We start from the raw sequence: 15,808 nt of genomic DNA on the forward strand, positions 1-15,808 counted from the left end.
CTCTCTCTCTGCCCCTCCCCAACTAATGTTCTGTCTCTCTCTTTCTCAAAAATGAATAAAAAAAAATTTTTTTTTTTAATTTTTTTTTCAACGTTTATTTATTTTTTGGGACAGAGAGAGACAGAGCATGAACGGGGGAGGGGCAGAGAGAGAGGGAGACACAGAATCGGAAACAGGCTCCAGGCTCTGAGCCATCAGCCCAGAGCCCGACGCGGGGCTCGAACTCACGGACCGCGAGATCGTGACCTGGCTGAAGTCGGACGCTTAACCGACTGTGCCACCCAGGCGCCCCAAAAAATTTTTAAAAATAAATTAATTAATAGAAGAAATCAATTCTGGAAATGAATAGTAAGGATGGTTGTACGACAACGTGAATGTACTGAGTGCCATTGAATGGTACATTACATATATACACACACAAACAAAAATTTTTTTAAAAGAACTCAAGATTCCTATTCTCTAAGACTTTACAAGATAGCACAGAACTCAAATCGTATTTTAGACCCAACAAATGAATGTCTCTGAAATGAATGGAGGATGGATCCCAGTAGATAACAAAGCGAGCACAATGCAAGGCAGCCCCAGAAGTGTCACAGGTGTGAGTAAGTGGCCGGTGAGACTGGCATGCAGGGGAGACTGTTCTGGGCTAAGAACATATATCCAACATACATTTCAGTGGATAGATGTTGACCTGGAGAGTAGGGATATTATGTGAAAAGGCTCAGAAGGTGTGGGCCAAGATCTTGGAAAGACATTATGAATTCTAGGACCAGAAAACTACTCACCTCACTGTATTACATTAACTCCCTACTACAATGTCTTCATATTAGTATGATTTAAACCTACCACTTTTAGTCATGGGATCACGAGAAGGAAGGATCATAAAGGTCACCCCACTGTGTAAAGTTGCTGTGTTATTTACTGACCATTTACATTTCTGTAGGGTTTGGTGCCAGGAGAAAGTCTGGCTGCCCAGAGTCACTGCTTCCTGCCACAGGCCAGTGAAATGAAAACAACTGCTTCAAGGACAGCTGTCCTTTTTGCCCAGACTGCCAGGAAACTCAGAGCTCTGCTCTCCACTCCAGTGAACCGCCCCTGGTTCCATGCGTGTTGGTAGTCACCCTTGTCTATTCCTTTTACTGAAAGCTGAACTAGATCACCTAATCCTCTTAGTAAGCAGAAATAATAAATAATACATGATCAAACAAATGCTCATCAGCCATCCTTACAGGACACATCCTCTTCAACAGAAGTGTGAATTCAAATGAATAAACTGGATAAGAAAGCAATTCCACAAGCATGTAACGTCAGGGCCACCCAGAAGCACTGCTGGACATTCTGTCCCCAGGCTCCAGGACGTGCTGGAGGGACAGCAGCTGACTGCTACTCTTTAGCCTCTTCCAGACCCCAAGCAGACCAACTGATTGAATTTTAACTTTCCTAGCACTCACGCTCTTGTCCCAAAGATATAATCAGGCCATCTACACAGATGACCTGTATATTTGTATATATACAAGTTTCTGAAAAGAAATTTCAGAACGTCTGCACCCTCTTGAAGGGCTCTGACTGGTCTCACCTGCTTTAAATCAGACAGTTGAAACAGGGTTGGGGGTAGAGGAGAAGGGATACTATACAGCAATTGTTAAGAACCACCACCTACCCACTGGGTGTTATTCGTAAGTGATGAATCACTAAATTCTATTCCTGACATCATTATCACACTATATATTAACTAACTTGGATTTAAATTAAAAAATCAAAAACAAAAAACACCACCTACCACACATATAGCAACATAGATAGATGAATCTCACAATATAAGGTTGGGTGAAAGAGAGGTGCCTGGGTGGTTCAGTCGGTTAAGCATCCAACTTCAGCTTAGGTCATCATCTCTCGGTTCTCGGGTTTGGGCCCGTGTCAGGCTCTGTGCTGACTGCTCAGAGCCTGGAGCCTGCTTCAGATTCTGTGTCTCCCTCTCTCTCTCTGCCCCTCCCCAACTTGAGCTCTCTCTCTCTCTCTCTCTCTCTCTCTCTTTCTCAAAAATAAACATTTAAAAAATTTTTTGTAATAAGAAATAAAAAAATAATAAAGTTGGGCGAAGAAGCTAGACACTGAAAGGGACATACCTTATGAGTCCATTTATATGAAGTACAGAAACAGATCTATGCTGACAGAAGGTAGGACAGTGATTACACTTAGTGCTGGTAATGATCGGTTACTGTATCTGGGTGGTGGTTACCTGGTGTTTTCAGTTTCTTGTGTATATTATACTATAATTTTAAAATACAGAAGGAATAAAGGTCAAGGCCCTGGTCTACCCCCTACTCATGGTCAAGAGGGCCCAAGAAGATCAAAGAAGTCTGTAAGAGGTCAGACCAAAGGGGGGAGCCATAATCTAAATGCAGCCACACACAGCCTTCCAGTGACTCTACATGCTGACACAGGCTTGCAACTTAGTTTCAAAAGAATTTATTTTTGCATTATTCCTTTGCCAGTGTTACCTCAAATCTTTGACAAGGAAACCAAGGCTTGGAGAAGCTTCCCCAAACCACAGGCCAAGTCCCTGGCAGGCCCCACAACATCCAGTGGTCAGCTGAGTGCCCTAACCTAGGGCACAGGTGTGCCCATCCTGGGAAACCCAGGTAACTACTGTCAGTGACCTCATTAATAATAATGCCTTCACAAACTTCTCCTGGGAGGACCAAGGCTGTGCAAAGAGCAGCAAGTTTATCCTGTAATGTTGCCAAGCCAAGGCCAGATGTTTCTGATAAAAAGAGAAAAGAAAAGAAAAGAAAAGAAAAGAAAAGAAAAGAAAAGAAAAGAAAAGAAAAGAAAAGAAAAGAAAAGAAAAGAAAAGAAAAGAAAAGAAAAGAAAAAAGAAAAGAAAAGAAAAAAAGATAAACTGAGGAGGCAAAGACACAGCAGATCCTGGATTCTTTAAGGCTCCTTCGTCTGAAAGGCAGCCAACCAAAAGTAACAGATCTGCCAAAACACTTTCTTCAGGATGGGACAAGGCAGAACCTCACTGGGGCCACCATGCCACCTCAGGGAGATTCCAGCTGACGCACCACGCACTCACAAGCCTGGGGCGCCAGGCTAAGTGTGGAGCTGACCTAGAGGCTTATAGGCCACTCCTCCGGGATCCTGCTGCACCTCCGTGAGTCACAGGGTTTCCTGTTCTTCCAGTTCTTGCCTCAGCTGCCTGGAGTTACAGCCAGACAGACCTCAGGCAACAGCACCCGTCAGGGGTCCAGGAGATGGGATTTGGGACATGGATGGGTCTCGGGACCTTCCTGTCCTCAGACATTCTGTTCCAGCTGTTGGGCAGCATGGTGATGATATGTCCCAGGTGTACATGACCCTGGGCACAGTTATTTACACACATTAATTGAGTGCTAAATGGAGTGTGCTAGGGGCAGAGGACGCGAGGGGAAAGGAGACCCCAGTATTTGCCTGCAAGGGGTTCAGTCGATTGGTAGGAGGCAAACATGTCAGCAAGTAATTACAAACTGAAAGTAAGGGCAGATAGTAGGCAGTTCCTTTCACCGTAATAAAATACAGATTTACAATCCCTTAAATTATGCACACATCAATAGAATTCTAAGGAGTGCCTCAAAAAGGTTACAAAGGTATACATGTTGACCCCACACCTAGAATGTTCTCCTCCTCTGGTCTAACAAACTCCCACTTGCCCTTCAGGACCCAGAACAAATGGCGTCTCCCCAAATTCCCAGCTGCCAAAACACTTTTGATACCTTGTGTCTTTCCACCCTCACTGGTCCCAGAGGACTAAGGGCACTCACACAGGTTCCCAACTTCACACTTGTGATGCCAACAGTTATCTCAGTACTGAGATACACTAGGTGTTCAAATCTATGTCACAGTCACATACAAGGGGCTACAGTGTGACGAAGCAGTGGGAGAGTAACCTGGGTAAAGGGGAGAGCTAGCCACTCTAGAATACCTAGGGGCTCAGAGCCTAACCCTGTTTTTCACCTGAGCCCTGACGGCACATGACCCTGGCGGTAGCATGGTTTCCTCTACAGCTACCTGGCTGCCCTGGTCAGTCCCCCAGGGCCCCGAAGTGTCAGATTCTGCCTTCCCTGGATAGCCCCATGCCAGGGACCTGAGTCTACCCCTGAGCCTCGTGTCTGAACGACCTACTCCTGCCTGCTGCCAGGTGTCCACCTGCTGCACTGAGCCCCTGTGGATCTGTCCCTGCGCACCATGTCCTGCCCCAGACCTTCCCAGTCTGCCCGCCCACCCCACAATCACAGCCACCACGGACAGGGCAACCATATGTCCAGTTAGCCTAGAACGAGCTCAGTTTACACTGAGGTAGCAGAGTAAGTATTAACAGTGTCCCCTTTTACCCAAAGTGGCCCAGTTTGGACAATAAATTATAGGGTTACTCTAGGTACAGGCCGCAAGGCAAATCCTGCCTCTGTTCTTGAGGAGCCCACGCCTGACTGATGGGAAGAGCTCATGCTGCACAACTGGTGCCAAAAGGGAAACAGGGACCAAGAAACTGGGTTCTTGCTCTGGGGCTTGTCCTATATAAACTTGGGCTGGTCACTCGGTACACAGCACCTGGTTTCCTTATCTATAAAATGAAGAACTGGAACTAGATGATCCAAAGGTCCCAAATGACACCTGACTCACAGCCCCATGAAACTGAAACACAAGTGGCCATCTCCAGTTGTTCCAGGCAGCCCCAGGCTGGGCTTAAGGGTCTGGGTTCTGGGGTCAGGCTGCCTGGGTTTGAATTCTGGCTGGCCCTTGAACAAGGAAGGTGCTGTCCCTTTCTGTACCCTACTGTCTTTATCTGAACAATAGGTAATAATAATGTCTACCTGAGAGGGCTGCTTCAGGATGGCCTGAGTGTGAGTGCATAGACAAAGCCCAGCACTTAGAAATGTTTGTTATTTTAAGAGTTTTAGGTATTGATGGAGGAACTGATGAGACGTGGCTAGAAAGCTTCCCTGGAAGGGGTTGAGACAGGAAAATTTGGGAGGAAGCAGGAGGAGGAAGTCTCTCAAATGGGAAAAAGGAAAAGTGTAGCTTCACATGCCCTCATTTAACCCTGATGGCTTATCTGGCTTAACTCCTCTATCAGACAATATGAGATGCCAGAAGGAAGAGTCTGGGAATAAGGCCTTTGAAGCACATGAACCACCTCCAGGGTGGAGTCACTGAGCTAAGGTGAGAAGAGGCAGGAAGGCTGGATGGGTGGGCACCAAGGGCCAAGGTCTCAGCCCTGACTCACTCTCTTGGTTAACTCCAAGGTAAGTTTTAACCAAGGTCACTCCTAGGAAGGAACATCAAGGAAATGCTTAGAGACCCATAGACAAAAGTGCAAAAAGCATGGCCACCCTTAAAAGAGAGCAGCATTTCAGGGCAACAAAGCCAAGACTCCCAACTGGGTTTGGACAAGACAAAGCCTATACAGGGATCGGGGAAGGCAAGTGTGGGTTCCACAAAGAAGGTTGCCTTGGGCTTTGTCAAGAAAGGGCCCTGGGTACCCAAGTGTCAGGAAGGGCCACACTAGACAGTCCAGAGTCTGTATATGAGGGGCAAAGAGCTCTCTGCTGAGACCCAAGATGGCCACAGATCCTCTACCCGATGTGCCAAAATAACATGAGATTGATGGTTCCTTTCAGTGAAACTCCAGGGATCAGTGGGACCAAAACCTACCATGACTCAACAGCCCAGGGCATCCCCCACCCCAAGCGGCTTCTCAGTGGGAAGTCAGAGTCTGGGGCAGATGTAAGGAAGGGTAAACAAGCATCTCATTGGCCAACTGCAGCCTAAGTGGTCTCAGCAACTGTCCTGGGAGCCTCTGCCCTTTGGGGGAGGGACTAAAGAGGAGGGGACTAGGTTTCTATAGTGAAAAGGGTGGAACTGATGCTGTGATCAGTCATGCCTTCCACGGAGGATGCTTCAAGCTGTGGTACACCAGTGGCCATGGCATCCCCGAGACCCTCCAGTGGAGATGCTACTTCCCAGAGGAAAGCAAGTTAGACAAAGAACTTAAGGATGGTTCTCCTATGCCCAGGAAAGACACAGTTTTAGATGGCAGAGAGGGCAGGTGAGGATGCTTCCTTAGTCCTCATATTTAGGGACTTCCTATCCTTCTGCCCTCCCTATCTTCTACTCCAACCCGACATCTGACAGAAAGCACCAATGTTCCAGAATCCATATGCCCTAAAAGCCCTCGGGGAAAAAAGAAAAAGGGCCTCTTTTGCTCCTGCCCAGATGACAGCACAGTAGGATATCTAAGAGTGTGGTACTATATGCTTGTAGTTCTCTATGTACTAATATTTAAAACATGAAGAACTGACTATGTGTCAGGCACAGCTCCAAGAGCTTCCTATATATGAACTCTCTTTAATCCCTACAATAACCCTATTAAGGCATTAATTCCAAAACTCTCCATTTTACAAGAGGAAGAAACAGTGCCCTACAAAGGTTAAATTAACTGTCCCAAGTTCACAAAGCTGGTTACATAAGCCAGGACTCAACCCTAGGAGACTGGCTCTATCACTCACCACACAGCTTCTCCCAATATGACTGCTGGACTGGCCCTTGGTGGGTATCACTGGCCTCTCTCTTCTGCCCCCAGCTATAGTAGCTCCTTTACTCATGTTCTGTCAGCTCATCCGCCTGCTTTGTTCAGAAGACTGATGGATGCCTGGCCTCCATGAAAATCCCAGCAACAACCAGGGTGATATTCTCTTGTGGATAACTGAGCAGACTTCTCTCCCATGGGCTTCCTGGAGTGCTTATATTGCCCACATTCTTCTGGTTAAATACAGAAAAACAGTAACCCAGGTAACCTACCCATTATCCAGGGGTCATGGACATCTGCTGACTGCCATGGTCTGCAGACTTCACCTCAAATTCAACTTTTGTAAAAGACCACTTCCTACCATGACTGTCCCATGTCCTGGCACCCTGAGAGCTGACAGCCAAGGTCTTAGTTACAGATGCTATTAAGTAGCTCTATGACCATGAACAATGCGCTATAAAACTGAAGGAGGGGATGAACTATGCTCTTCTAACACAGCTTCTCAACCTACAGATATCTGGGGCCAAAAAAGTCTTTGTTGCAAGGGGACTGTCCTGTGTGTCGTAGGATTGAGCACCTCCCTTGCTTCTACCTACTAGATGCAATAACGTATCCTCACCTACCTAACCTGTGACAGACAAAAATGTCTCCAAACATTACCAAAGTCCACTGGAGGGCAAAATCACCAATAGTTGAAAACTATGGTTCAAAAGAAGTAGTAACAAAAAGAAACCAAACAAAGAAACAAATAAAACACAGGCTTTGCCCCTGTCAACTTGGGTACAGTGGGAATCCTTGCTCTTTACTATAGATTGGGATCACCCCTCACAAAAGACTGCATGGCCCAAAATGCCAAGAGCACTTCAGTTGAAAGACCTGCTTGAGAAGCAAGCAGAAACAACCACTCCAGTACAAGAAAGCATAGCCTGTGATCTGTGGTGTGCGATATTAAGACTCAGCCAATGAACTCTGGGATCTGATCTGTTCAACCCCCAGCCCCCCACTGCTTTGGAAAGGAAAAGACAGACAACACACAGTGTTGGAAAACAAACCAAACTTGCTGACTGCAAAACTCAACAATGATAATGAGGAACCCATTATCTAGAGTCGTCTTTTAAAGAAGTATCTGAACAAAGGAAGCCAGTTTTCTGGGGTTCCTGAGGTCTTTTAGTACATCAGATCTCCTTACTCTGGCTGCCAGATTTTGAGAAAACTGTTGCAGTTTGTGTTGTTTTGATTCCCCTTGGAAAAGGGCCCCTAACTGCCCTCACCCTCCTCACAGTGCTGGAAAAGTTCAACTTTGAAAAGTGATGTTTAAAAAAAAAAAAAAAAAAAAAAGTTGGCTTTATCTGAGGAGCCTCAAAGGGAATTTTAATTAGTTCAATGGTAAAGAAAAGTGCTTCCCGGAGCTCTCTGAAATAGAAATTTGGTGATACAAAAAAAATGGATGATTAGCAAAAGTTACAAAATATTCCCACCACCATCAACTGCTCCTGAGCAGGGAAGAGACAGTATTAGGATGCTAAGTAGTACACACAAGCTGAACAAACGCAAAACTGTACCGGTCAATGTCAGTTAACTCAGCCAAAACTAATCTCAGTAAGGTTGTGATCAGTACTGAACTCCTGGTATTTTAACCCCTTATCTGAAGATTAGTGGCACATAGCAGGTGCTCAAGGCATACCCATCAAGGTTCTCTGGAGGTCTCTAACTCCTCACCCCATGGTAAGGCACCCTCTCTTCACTACTAACTTATCTCACCAGACAAGTGAAAGGGGTCTTAGTTTCAGTTTCCCACGTAGTAGCCAGAGGGCTTGGTACCCACAATAAGTTCTCAGAAAACATTAAAACTCTTGTCTATCTTGACTCTTAGGGGCTCTGCTGAATTTTCTGCTTCCAAGATATTCCTCCCACTCTTAAGTCCAGAGTTGAAAGCCACCCTTCACTCACACAGAAAGAAGCCCGAATGAGCTATCTATATGCCATAACTGGAGTGAAAATATGTCACCAGTCTGTGCATGTTAAATAATTTGGCCAATGGCTAAAGGCAGGCATGCACACTTCATTTCACTTCCATGGTTAAAACTGATTCTCATTCCCAAGCGGCAAAAACCCTGTATCTTGAATATTAATTATACCGCAATTAATAAAAAGAATCCTCTATCTCTCCACAGACAGAGCATAAAGCCTTGATTGCTGGAAGACAGGAAACACCCTTACTCTCTGCCTTTTTCCCCGTGCCCCCCAGCCCCCCACCTTTTCTCAGGATCAACCTTGGGTCTTGACGAAGGAAGAGCCCACTGCCTTTCTCTCTTAATGTCTCCCCATCCACCCATCCCTTCAGCCCAGAACTAGCCATCCCCCAATCTGCCTCTCACCCTCCTCCCCTTCCCACAGCCCTTGCTGAGCTGCTGTCTCCAGGAAGGTCCCCTCCCTCATCCTCACACTCATTGAGTACATCAGTAGCCAGAAACTGTGGCTACAAAGATGAACAGCCAGGATTCTCCCTGTCCTGAGGAAGGAACTGGAACTGAAAACTACCAACTCTGATGCACAGTGGGATGATAAAAATGCCATGATAAGGCAAAAGCCCCTACTGTGAAGACAGTGGCATTCAAAGGAATGGCCAGGCAAGTCCTTGGGGAGTGAAGATACAGAATATGAAGGAGTCAGGGGGCATTCAGCATGCGGTGTTAAAAGGCTTCTGAAATGTTCCAGTCTGGCTCCAGAAAGAGAGTGGAAACAGAGAAACCCTAGGAGGCCTCTGAAGTAAGCCAGACACCGGTTGACAAATGTGTAGCAATCAGAAAGGAAAGTCAATGAAATGAGTCCAAAGCTCCCAGCCAGAATGGCCAGAGGGTACTGGTGCCATTAATGCAACCAAGAGAAGAGCTAGTTGCATTTCTGGGCATGCTAAGTGAGGGTGCTGCCAGCATCCAAGAGTGAATGCAGACACAGGCTAGGATGGAGTCCAATATTGTTCCCAGAAGCAGGTGAATGTGGTCAAGAGCATGGGACTCTGGAGCCCAACGGCATGGCTTTAATTCCCACGTTTTACAAAAAAGCTAGTGACCCTGGACAAGTTACTGTGCCTTCGTTCCTCACCAATAAAACAGGAATGCTGTCAATAACTGCATCTACTTTGTGAGGTTGTTATGAATGTTAATAAGCTAACAAATGTAAAGAGCTTAAACCAGTGCCTGGTACACAGTAGATGCTATAAGTATTTGCTCTTGAGTTTCAAAGCATTAATCGGCAAAAGTGAGCAAACGACGCTTACTCTCCTCCTAATGGTACAAAACATTGGGCTTGTCCATCAGGATACAAATTGGAGGCGGGTGACAGTTCTGGGCAGGTGAATCTATGTTTTCCATGCCTCAGACCACAACCCAGAATATGTAAGATAATGGGGATTTCAGAAGAGTCCAAATCAAGACCTTTTCAAAAGACTCTAAAATTAAACTCAAGCTTCATCCTTCTTTCCTAACTCATCCTTGTAGCAGCAACTTGAAAAGATGCTTCCAAAATATTCTGATTCTCTTCCTACTTCTATCTAATTGCAGCTGGAATCAAACAGCTTTGCTCACCTAAGCCAGGAGGCCAAGCCCCAGGTTCTGACACCTGGTAAATTAAGGGCCTGACTCTATTCTGCCCCCATTGGTAATTTAGAGGAAATACACCTGTCTCCCCGGAGATACTTCAGAGGGTAAAAGAAGTTGTGAGTGTAGATAAGAGTAACCTACAAGAAAGACATTTCTACATTACTGTGCTTAATCATCACAACTCTATAAAGTGGACAGGACCACTGCTGTCATTCCCCTTTTACCAAGAGAAACCAGGGGCACCTGGATGGCTCAGTCAGTTAAAGCTTCCAACTCTTTATTTTGGCTCAGGTCATGATGTCAGGCTCTGCACTGAGCGTGGAGCCTGCTGAAGACACAAAAAGAAATCAGCAGGCCAAAGAGGCAAAGTGACTTGCTCAGGTCCTGAGGTTAATAAACCATAAAACAGAGATTAGAACTCATTTCCAGATACCCTGGCTAGTAATCTCTCCACTCTGGGACCAAAGAGATGGCCCCCAATCCATTCCATGACACGGTTCAGGTCTTAGCCTCCCTCCCCTGGAGTAGGAGACAATTTGTAAAAGAATTAAAATGTCCTGGTCTGAGAGTCACACATCCGAGAAGACCTCCCCTGGATTAATAATCCTCCAGCTTCCTGCTTTAGAATTTGCCAAGGGATGAGTCTTCCCCAAGGGTTAACTCACTTCTTGGGCAGAGAAGCCGAAAGAAGTTGCCAAGATCCTGCCGGCTCACAGACACATTCTTAAATAAACTGCATTAAAGTGCAGAGCAGAGCTACATCCCAGGAATGAGAGAGCAACAGCCGTTTTATAAGCAGAGTAAAACTCAACTAAACCAGCCTCCCGCTGCTTGCTACTCCAGTCTGAGGCTGAGTATGGCCATGTTTTATATGGGGGTTCATGTGTCTCTGCTCTGAAAGCACCATAATGGCAGCCCACCTTTGCTCTCACAATACCCAGAATGGGAGTAAGAGCAGGTCCCCGCACCGAATTTATGTCGAGACATTCTCCCAAAATTGTGTTCCCTGTAAGACACAGAAGCTTCAAGTATGCAATTGAGCAACGCTGTCATTGCCTCACAGGTCTGGACACCCCTACCTCCGCCTCAGCCCATCCCCTCTTCTCAAGTCCTAGCTGAGGTGCATGGTCAGGTGCCAATCCAGAAATCCCCAGGATTTCAGAAACTCAATTCTCCCTAGAGTGATTGCACCTTGGGCCGGGCCCCACCCCCACCCCATATCCCGAAGCACCTAGAGCTTGGTCCCGGCGGGGCCAGAAGCTCTTTCTTATGGAAATGACCTGGCGAGAGACCGGGGCGGGGGGAAGAGAGAGAGAGAGAGAGAGAGAGAGAGAGAGAGAGAGAGAGAGAGAGAAGAGAGAGAATATGAACCTGCCGGGAACTAGGTAGGCAGACCTGTCGGAGCCTAAGGCAGGAATAAGCTCGTTTACATAACAAAAACTTTTCTTAAAAAGACGGAAAAGTGGGGGGGAAGGGGGGGGAGATCCTCCTCGAGCAAGTTTTAGGAGCACCAGAAGTATCAACCAAAGTTGGCCCTCTTCTTGGAGGCGGGCCCCGGCCACTCCAGGCCTGGCGGTCCAGAGGCCGATCGGTGGGGGATGTACGCCCATCGCGGGGCCTCAGTTCCGGGCGCCTCAGTTCCGGGGAGGGGGTGCGGCGGACGGAGTTACTTGGCCCCCGTCCCAACTCCCTCTGGCGGGGGAGGGGGCCTCTCCCCAAGCCCACCTGCGCGAGGCCATGAGGAACGCCGAGGGGAACTGCACGTCTCCAAGACGCGCTCATTCGGCGCGGAAGCCCCCTGGCAGTCCCACGTGGCAGAGGAGCCTCCCCCACCGCAGCCAAGATTCTCCACACGTGCTCTCGCCGGAACTCCGGCGGCCAAAGGGGGGCTCCACCCACGTGGACTCCGCAGTCTCAGACTACGTGCTGGCTGACCCGCCCCTCCAGCGGAAAAAAAAAAAAAGAAAAAAAAAAAAAAGAAAAGAAAAAAGCGCGAGCGCGCGCAGGGTGTCAGGAAGGCGGAGAGCCGCGCGGAGCGCGAGCCCAGGCGCCTCGCACGCGCGCACACGCCTGCCGGTGCCTAGCGGACGTGGCTCCTCGCGCCCTGGAGTTTCCCGGCAGCCCTGACTTTTTCCGCACCCACGGCCCCGAATGGGGTGGAAGCGGTCCCCCGCAGGGTCAAGACGGAGAGTCCGCGGCCGGCCGGGGACCGCACAACTTTGTCAGAAGCGAGCCAGCCGCCCCTGCACGCGCTTGCCTACCTTCTGCACTTGGTCATGGTTGAGCTCCGTGAAGAAGTAGGCGAGCAGATGTGAGGCGATCATCCTGCCGCGGCCCGTCGGCGCCGAGTTGGGAAACCGAGGCTGGAGCGCGTGCGGGGGCGGAGGGCAGCGCGATCCGACCGCTTTGTGTCCGGGCTTGGCGGCCCGGCCAGGAGCAGTGAATCCGGGCGGCACAAAAAGAAGGCGATGGCACGCCTGGCGGGAGAGTCTAGGGTCTCCAGAAACAGGTTTTGGGAGTCCGAATTCCCAGAAGGCGCCCAAAAATCACTCCTGGCGACGTGTCGGGGTGGCCCCGCCGCCAAGGCGCTAACTTCACCACAGAATCACCAAAGGCTCAACTTGGGAAGAATCTCAGTCCGGCCTCACTTGAGCGAGCGGACCTCTCCGGCTCAACACGCGTGCTGCTCTTGCCCACGGATCTTCGCTTGATGACACGGCGGCGCTAGCGGCGGCCCGGGACTCCTGCTCCGGAGTTTCGTGCAACAATGTGGCTTATTGAGGCGCTGCCGGCTCGCGGGCCTCCCGTTCAGTGACGCGCGCACTCCCATTGGCTGCACGGGGAGGGTGTGTGCGCCCACGGGCCGCCCGCCGCCGCGGCGCAGCCAATCCGCGCCCGCGGCCCGCGGGCGCGGCCCCTCCGACACCCGAGCCGGCAAACTGGAGGGGCGCGCCCGGGGCAGGGGGCGGGGCCGGGCGGCAGGGATGGGACGTGTGGTCCGTGGCTAGAGGCTGGGGCGGAAAGGCGCATGAGCCACCGCCGCGTCAGGCTCAGCTATGGGTGGGGGGCGCGTGATTACAGATCCAGAGTGTGGGCCTACTGGAAAGACAGGTCACCCGGCCCGCACGTGCCTTGTTCGGGGAGAGAGACACCTCTGGTATCTCGGGGTCATGTGAGGGGCCCCCAGTGCCGGGTCACATTTCTGAAGCATCTCAATCCTCACCTGTTGTGGCTCAACAGGGAGCAACGGTGAAGCAAAATGAGGCACCGTAGCTGCTGCTCAGGCATCGCAAAACGGATAGGGTGTGTTTTTTACTAACCTCATTTTACAGATGAGAAGACTGAGGCACGAGCCGTTAAGAGACTTGCCCAAAGTCAGACAGCTAGTAAGTGGCAGATGCAGGAAGGAACCCACACCCGCCTGACTTTGAGGCCCAATTCTCTTCCCTAGTTTCCTATCCTACCTCTCTAAGGGGCCTGGGGAAGGAGAAAGCAGGAAAGGAGCTTTATCTGCATCTGTGGGACGGACGTGTGGGTGAAACTGGGTGGGTGATTCGTGTGTAACCGAATCCGTGTGTGGGGCGGGATGGGGTGGCTTACAGATGCTGAGAGGAGTGGGAGGTCATATACGCGGTGGCAGCTAGCGAGAATGAAATACATACTGCTGCAGACAGCAGATTGGTGCTTGTGGAGAATAGTGAGCCTGGGGTTGGAGAGGTAGCAAGGGAGGGGAGATGAAGGGCTTCCGTGTTGTACTGAGGAGTTTCTCCTTCTCCCAAAGAGTGGGGTGCTATCTGCAAAGTATGTATTATTGTAGTATTATGTAGGTATTAAATGTTCATGGTTGGAATACAGAGACAGAAATAACAAAAACATCCATGATCCATCCTCTCAGCAAAACTTCTTAAAAGCTATGTACCCTTGCCAACTTCAGGCCTGGGTCCCAAACTGCTTTTGTCATTCTCATCATAACGACTTGCATGTTGCCAAATCCTGTGTTCTTATCTCACTTCTACCTTTGTCTTACTGCACTTCTTGTGATACCTGTGCATAGTTGACCACATCCTCCAGATATCTGGACACACCTTCCTCTGTGGGAGTTCAGGAAGCTCCACCCTCCTGGTGTTCCTCCAGCTCCTCAGACCCTGTTTTCTCTACTGGTGAATGCTGGAATATTCCAGGGCTGTCCTCCACTCTCTGATCTGGTTATGCTGTCTCCCGGGGTGATCCCTCCCAGCCTCATGACTGTTACATTATCTACATGCTGGTAACTCACAGATATAAATCTATAGCTCTCCAGGAGCTCCAGACATTTCTCCAACAACCATTTGTCACCTCCACTGAATGACTTACATCTCACACTTAACATGTCCAAAGCCAAACACAACTATTTTCCCCTAATCTATGCCTTTCCCAGTTGTCTCAGCAAATGACATCACCATCCACCCTAAGTCATCCTTAATTCCTTCCTGCCACTCACCCTCATATCCAGTCAGTCCATCAGCAAGCAGTCAGTCTGACCCATAAAGTAAACCCTGTAATTGATCGCTTCTCTCCATGTCCTTGGATACCTCCTAGCCAAGCCATCAACAACCCAGCCAGTGCTAACACTACATCAGCCAATTTTGTCGCAGCTTCCATTTATGCCTGCCTCCATCATGACCCCTACACAGTCTTCTTACTCAGGGACCAGAGTGACCTGTTTAAAAGATAAACCATTCTGTGTCTCTCCCTCCCTGGCTCAAAGCCATCTAATGGATTCTAACCCTAGAATAAAATTCAAAATCCTGACAATGGTATGATATAGCCCCCGGCTCCCTTTTCACCCCATCCCATACTACTTTCCCCAGCACACTGCCTGGCATTCACACGGGCATGTTGTCCTCAAAAATGCCAAACTCTTCTCCCATCCAAGGGCCTTTACTCTTTGTTTTTCTTCTATCTGGAATATCCTTCTCCAGATCTGTGTTTAGCTGACTCTTGCTCCTCATTGAAGTTCAGCTTAAATATCACCTCTTCAGAGGACTTTCTCCTGACCAGTTTATCTCAAGTGGTTCCCCCAGTCACACTCACATGGTCCTGATGGATTTCCTATTGATTTTCTGTGTGTTCTTTCTTTCCTAACTAGACAGTGAGCTGTTAGAAGGCAAGACCTGTATCTATGTTGTTCCCTCATATCTGCAGTGCCTAGAATAGTTCCCAGCACATGGTGGGCACACAATAAATATTTGTTGAATATCTAAATGAATAGAAGAAATTTTAGAAATAACCATTGTTCATGTTTTATATAACAGTACACACATGCATACACAGAAAGGGTTTATAGTTTTAAATATTTATTTGTCTAATCTTTTCTACCTCTAGATCTTTCCTAGTTCACACACCCAACATCTCTCACCTGACTGAAACAGCCTCATAACTGGGCTTCCCTCTTTAGATATAGAAATACCAAAAAAAAAAAAAAAAAAAAATAGGTTTAGACATCCAACAAAGCTTCATAGAGAAGTGATGTGATCAGATTTGCTTTTTTAGGCCAATAACTGTCCTCCATGTGGGGGCCATGGGGGAGGAGGTTAGAGACCAGAGGCAGAAAGAGCCCTAAGCTGTAAGGTAGGACCAGGGCCTGAACCAAGGTGGG

General features: G+C 48.4%; 1 protein-coding gene and 1 pseudogene across 2 annotated transcripts in view; both read right to left on the reverse strand.

Moving 5' to 3' along the window:
- Positions 1 to 12,968, reverse strand: part of HK2 (hexokinase 2) — a 63,207-nt gene extending 50,239 nt beyond the window's left edge. The window contains exon 1 of one of the 2 annotated variants that reach the window (XM_086700759.1): positions 12,432 to 12,968. In XM_086700759.1, coding sequence (XP_086556885.1) covers positions 12,432 to 12,494 — 63 coding nt within the window. In that variant the 5' untranslated portion in view covers positions 12,495 to 12,968. Of the gene's footprint in view, positions 1 to 11,895; positions 12,036 to 12,431 lie in introns of those variants that run through there. The other variant, XM_086700760.1, reaches the window with a different exon arrangement.
- The window catches only part of LOC147582430 (uncharacterized), a 79,658-nt pseudogene continuing 76,691 nt past the window's right edge, over positions 12,842 to 15,808 (reverse strand).

The sequence above is a fragment of the Puma concolor genome, chromosome A3 (genome assembly GCF_028749965.1).
Source record: "Puma concolor isolate L17-30 chromosome A3, mPumCon1.1.hap2, whole genome shotgun sequence".
Lineage (NCBI taxonomy): Eukaryota > Metazoa > Chordata > Mammalia > Carnivora > Felidae > Puma > Puma concolor.